The 6,741-nt window shown below is 34.4% G+C and overlaps 1 protein-coding gene across 1 annotated transcript in view; it reads left to right on the top strand.

Annotated features, from left to right (window-relative positions):
- Nucleotides 1–6,741, top strand: part of Nav3 (neuron navigator 3) — a 339,372-nt gene that overhangs the window by 253,285 nt on the left and 79,346 nt on the right. Inside the window, exons 13-14 of the mRNA XM_048808249.1 lie at nucleotides 4,833–4,965; nucleotides 5,704–5,974. Coding sequence (XP_048664206.1) covers nucleotides 4,833–4,965; nucleotides 5,704–5,974 — 404 coding nt within the window. The remainder of the gene's footprint in view (nucleotides 1–4,832; nucleotides 4,966–5,703; nucleotides 5,975–6,741) is intronic.

The raw sequence follows: 6,741 nt of genomic DNA, 5'->3' as shown, positions 1-6,741 counted from the left end.
CCCTTTTTTTTTTTTTTTTTTTTTTTTTTTTTTTTTTGTACTTGGGATTGAACTACTCATGGACACTCAACCACTGAGCCCCATCTCCAGCCCTATTTTGTATTTTATTTAGAGACAAGGTCCCACTGAGTTGATTAGCATCTCATCATTGCTGAGGCTGGCTTTGAATTCGTGATCCTCCTGCCTCAGCCTCCCAAGTCACAACCCTTTTTCTTTGTAAAATACCCAGCCTCAGGAATTTTGTCACAGAAACAGAAAATGACTAAGACAATATGAATGAATAAAACATACATTTGAATTAACACAGGATTAAGATTGATATAAAAGTCTATTAAGGAGGAAGGAGAACTATTAATAGTGTACTGATTAAGCCTTCACTCAGGCTATCTTTTGGTTTCAACATCTTTGAATCCGACATCATTTAGTAAGGGATGAGTGGAGTTAAAAGAAAAAATAAAACTGGACACAAAAAGTAGAACACAGTAGTTTTAGAGTGCTAGAAAACAGAAGAGTATTGCCAAAAAGTGAGATTTTGGAGTTTGAGATCTTAGAGGGAAAGCAGTTTGAGGAGCTAGAAGAATGTAAGATAGTATAAAGTGGTTCATGGAAATGATTCATTTACATTCCACAAAACACTGAGATGGGAAAGTCAGAACTGTGTAATGCAGTAAGCATATTAGTTGTGTAACTCTAAAAAGGTCAAATACAAGACCTTAACCCCATGAATCCATTGGTTTTATTCAATTACAACAAACTAAATTTGAAATTTGTTATTTTATATGTTTGTTAGATAATTATGTTTCAGTTTTCTATTGAGTGAAAATTTTTGACTCATTTTGGAATCATTCATGTATGTAATTTTAACCACAAAGGTACATTGTGTTCATTTGAGACATTAAATGGTTTTTAAGCAAATAAAAAAGTACATGCTATGATTACAGTAGTAGTTGTAGCATTTAACTTTATATTAATTGATACAGGATTTATATCAGTAAAAAGCTATTGAAATTTTGATGTCTAGCTTTTCTATCAGAGAAAATGTCACTAAAATGCTCATTAAAAATTTTACATTTCTGTTTAATTTCACTCTTTGAATATAGAACATAGGATGGTAGATATTTCTTAAAAACTCATGTTAAGTATGAGAGATTACCTCAGTAACTGTCTTTCGCTTAATCTCAACAAAATTCAAGACTTTTATTCAACACTGAAATGTTATGCATTTCCCTTACCAGTAGTGAGTCAAAGAAAAAAACCTCATAATTCTGAGCTCAGGATACATATTGGTTAATGGTCCACCTTTTTTTATAAAACAATGCTAAATCCAGTCCAAGAGTGTGTCATGACAGTATAGAAGATGTACTTAAGTCTTCCTGAGAACAGAGAGTAAGCATCTTCCTAGAAGACAAGCCCCTGAACTGAGGCATGCAGCCAAGTGCGGCTTGGTCAGAGAGCCGGCGGGGACAGATCCTCAAAGCAGAAGTGATTGAAAACACACACAGTCCCAAGTCCTAGTGCAGAACACAAGACAGAGGAAGTAAAATCTAAGCTAAAAAAGCAGACTGAGGCCACATGGCAAGCCCTGTTTGGACAAAGACTTGTCCCTCCCACCCTCCCTCCCTTCCTTCCTTCCTTAGTCTTAATCTTTTATTAAGTTTGAGCAGTCAGTTAAGAGACTTTTTATGTACCCCTTACCCCCGTGCATCAGGGCCTTTCCAAATAACAACATCTTCCACCAGAGTGATATGTTTGTTATAATTAATGAACCTTCATGAACACATCCTTATTTCCCCAATTCGGAAGTTTACACTAGTATTTGCTCTGGATACTGTATGTCCTATGAGTTTGGGAAAACATGTATGGATATGTATCAGCCATTTTGGTATAACACAGGAATAGTCTTGTTACCTTACAAATATTTCATGTTTTACCTCTTTATCCTTCTCTCCCAACCCCTGAAAGCCCCTGCTTCCTTCATTCATATATATATATATAAATATATAAAAAACTATGGTGTGAGATATATATATATATATATTTATATATATATATAGATAGATAGATAGATAGATAGATATAGATAGATAGATAGATAGATATACACATACACATAGTCTGCCTTTTCCAGAATATTATGTTTGGAAATATAGTATATAGCCTTTTCAGATTGGCTTACTTCACTAAGTAACATGCATTTAAGTTTCCTCTGTGTCTTTTTGTATTTGGATACATGATTTCTTTTGAATGCTGAATAATATTCCTTCGCCCAGTTATCTAATGAAGGACTTCTTGGTTGCTTACAAGTTTTGGCAATTGTGAATAAAGCTACTATAAATGTCTTTGTTCAGGTTTTGTGTGGATGTGAATTTTTATCTCATTTGAAATACCAAAGAGTGCAGTTTCTGGATCATACAGTGTAATAGGTTTATTTTTATAAGAAACTATCAAAATGTCTTTTTTCTTCCTGCCAACAATGAATAAGGGTTTTAGTATTTCACATCCTCATCAGCATTTGGCCATCATTTTCTGTATTTTAGCCATCGTAGGTGAATAGGTAACTATTGTTTCAATTTGCAATTCCTAATGACACAGTCTTTAGTATCTTTTCATATGCTCATATGCTCATACACATCTGTGTATCATTTTAACTGAGGTGTCTGTTAAGTTTTGGCCCATTTTAATTGACTTGTTTGTATTGTTGAGTTTTTGAGACTCTTTATGTCTTTTGAGTAGCAAAAGTACTTCATTAAATATGTATTTTATAAATATTTCTTCCAGTCTGTGGCTTATCTTCTCATTAACTTGATGTCTTTCTTGTTAATGAGCCTGAGTTTTATTTTATACTAGTGGTTATCCAAGTGCATATTTATGTTTTTATAATTGATATGCACATATTCCTGTGAGAAGGTATTATGTGAATTACTTAATTTATAAAAACATTAAAAATTAAATATAATAAAGAAATGAATGATGTTTTATGAATTATGAATGTATTGATTGAGATTCTTAATTGCAAAATACAGAATTTGCTTTGGAATTACATCATGTTAGAAGGCTCTTTGGATTTGGGGGCTGATTGGAGAACTGGGCTCTTAGAAAACCATACACCTTGACTCCGATACCAGTGGGTACCTCTGACTCTTAGAATAAGAGGCCAGATATCTTCTAGTGCTAATAGGGAAGAACTAAATGACTCTTCTAGCTGATGGAAAAGACTCAAACAATTCTGCTACCTTGTTCTCTAAAGATGGTTTTTCTCCTTTGTGATTCTGTGGGCATAAATGGTAGATAGAACCTATGCTGCTATCTATCAGGAGTCTGGAAGTGTGAATTCCTTTATATTCTACTTTGGGATCTTATGGCTCCAGATGTAAGAAACTATCAAAATAAAATATACAGAAGGTATTCCACAGATGACAGATATTTGCTAAAATGACAGAAAATACATAATTTGCTGACATTGAAAAATAATTGTTATTGATAATAATCTCATTTATTTATAAGTATTTAGCAATCATGAGGTGTTATAAAATCTCAAGCAAAATACATATGCAAGGAAGGATCATCATTAGTGATAGTTCTATAAATTCAATTTTGGGGCAGTATCATGTGTGATCTGAATACATCACTATTATTTTTAACTTATCATGTAGCTCAAAAATACATTCATCACTCCTTTGGAGTTTTGTTCATGTTTTCCTTATGAGTACACTCTTCAAAGTTGGATTATTTACAGGATATCTAAAGCAACCTGTCTGTTTCATGAGACTATCTTTTCCCTATATATTATTTCTGAATCTAATATGCAAAGATTCATTTAACAAAGCACAGATAAGTGATAATATTTCATAATTCATTGAGAGCCAGTCAGTAAACAAAGGGACTCTGTTTCACCCCCTGGCAGAGCAGAGTTCCCACTCTCCTTCATGTGACTCTGCTCATCCTACATTATTTCTGTACCATGTAACACATTGATTAAGTGAAGGAGTCTGTTAGCCTGCACAGGAGTATTAATATAGTCCAGATAATTCTTGGTTAGATGAAAAAAATAGGTTCAGAATTCTAGATATTTCTCTTATACCAAAAGTGGATTTTGCCATGCACCCTGTGAAGCAAATATATTTTGTTTTAGAATCTAGGGCTTGGGAAAGGAGAGATTTTGAGAGAGTAGCAGGGTAGTGTCATGGCCAGATGTGAATTTTTAATCACTGTCCCAGATTTAGCAGGTGAGGTTGTACTAGAAAAGACCAAAAGCAGGAAAGTTAGAAAGGAGAATATTGTATATTATTCAGAATTCTGACTGATGACGATATGATTGAATGAATCTCAATATTTAAGGGTCGGTGAATGATTAGAAGGAGATACTAGGGTAGGAAAAAAGAATGAAAAATGACCTTCTGGTTTATGACTATAACACAGGTTTCTTTTTTTTAACATTTTTACAACAAAGGTTGAATGAACCATGCTTTATAATTTCTGGGGGGTTTTTTTTTTTTTTAGGGAGAAAAAGAAAAGCCAGTTGAATATTATTCTTTCCTGATATTGTGCAATACTTGCATCAGTGTTTTCATTAATTCCATAAGTTCCCCTGGAACTTGGATCTACTGTAGACACTGGTTCTTTCTAAATTTCAGATAAGGTTTTTCACAGGTAGGCACTCAATTTCCATGATTTTTCCCAAAGTGGGAAATAAGTAATATTTCATCATTTCATCATAAGATTAAAAAAAAAAGATTGCCTTCCTAATACCTGATCACCGTATTATGAAAATGTAATGACTTGCCCTGTGTGTCCTGGGTTGAACTCATTACTATTGTATGTCTTGCTTTTAGCTGGGATGATAGCAGTTCTGTGAGCAGTGGCCTGAGTGACACCCTCGATAACATCAGCACTGATGACCTGAACACCACGTCTTCAGTCAGCTCTTATTCCAACATCACTGTCCCTTCCAGAAAGAACACTCAGGTAGGAGTCACCTACTTTCTTTTAACACTGCTTCTGCCACTTTCTTCCCCCAAATTATTTTGTATTAGATTAAGTCGTAGCACAGCCTCCTACCCTGAAATAATTGCATTAACTGATTAAGCCAGAGCTAAGAAGGATTCATTTTGCTTCCCTGGTCCCCAAAGTGTCTTTATCTTAGTCTTTGCTAGAGCTACAGCCTTAGGATTTGCAACAATGTGCACCTCAGCCTAATTTTGATCATAGAAAGCAGCTTACATATATGTATTTCCTATTTTTATCATTTAACCTAGAAAGAGCTATGTTGTCACGTGTTTCCTATTAATATTGATATATTTGTTCCAAACAGCCAACCTTTGGATAGTGCTTGATTAATTTTATTTTGATCTCTGAAATGAATTATGAGTTCTCATGTACTAATGGCAAGTCAAGAATGGACATTAAATGATTAAGTTTTATCTTGTCTTACCTTTCCTTGTTACATTTGACACAGAAAATTCCTTCCATTCTGGAGTGTTTAATTAGGTTTTTCTGCACATATTTATCCTGACATTCTCTAATCTGTGCAAGTGAGAATTATGTGGCTAAAATTAATGAAACCTAAATGAAGACATAGATAAAAATAGAATCGTCTCAGGAATCCGTTTTTTTTAAACCAGTTATCTGGGAAAGCATTCCAGTGCCTAATTCACTTTATAGATTTTTCTGCATAGAGTTTTTCTGAAATATTTTTCCTCATAGCTGAAGACGGATTCGGAGAAACGTTCCGCAGCAGATGAGACCTGGGACAGTCCCGAAGAGCTGAAAAAAATAGAAGAGGATTTTGACAGTCATGGCGATGGAGGTAGCAAGTGGAAGAGTAGCTCCTCGGGACTTCCTGAGGACCCTGAGAAGACCAGCCAGAAAGCTTCCCTGTCTGTTTCTCAAACGGGTTCCTGGAGGAGAGGCACATCCACCCAGGGAGGGACTCCAGCCAGACAAAAAGCTGGGACAAGTGCACTCAAGACTCCTGGTAGGCCTGGCACTTGGCAGCTGTTCCAAAAAGTGCTTTAATTTATTGTTTTAATTCAGTTTTATTTTCTTTAAAAATAGCTCTCTTTTAAAATCAGATTCTTCTCCATATACTTAAATAACATTTTAACTAAATTTCACACACTTTTTTCATGAATATGACATGAATATGACCATCTAGGCATGCTTTAGAGACCTCCCTCACAGTTTGGGGATCTGGAGTGTCTTAGTGTTTTGTGATCATTTATGGTCATGGAGAAATAAAATAAGGTTACTGAATCAACAGTGCACCTCCATCTGTTCTAACTTCATTAGGAAAATTTATAATATTTATGTTAGTTATGCCACTGAGCTTCATCACAAACTCTGAGGGACATAAGCAGTCACACTAATTTAATGGGTTAGGATGCTGGATATTTAAGATCCTGTTTGGGATTAGATTTTTTAAAAGAAAAGAGTAAAAGAATTCTGAAAGAACACACCTTTTCCTTCTTTTTTTTTTTAACTCTCCGTTCCCCTTAACCTTTTTTAAGCAGTTATTTAACTTTTATTAAACTTTTATTAAACAGTGTCACCTGAAGTATGGATGTTACAAGTCATCCAAATATAATCATTTCGATGTATTATATTTTCTTTCTCTAATATTTTGCTTGATCGGGTAAAGTGTGATCCTTTTAAAGCATGAGAATTGCAAGACATGAGATATTAACAGATAGCATAAGTACTTGTTTTCATTTTATCTCCTCCATCTCTGATCAAATTTCCTCT

Source organism: Marmota marmota, unplaced genomic scaffold, assembly GCF_001458135.2.
Source record: "Marmota marmota marmota unplaced genomic scaffold, marMar, whole genome shotgun sequence".
NCBI classification, from domain to species: Eukaryota; Metazoa; Chordata; class Mammalia; order Rodentia; family Sciuridae; genus Marmota; species Marmota marmota.
Note: the sequence above shows the minus strand (reverse complement) of the source record. Positions and strands in the feature narration are given on the sequence as shown.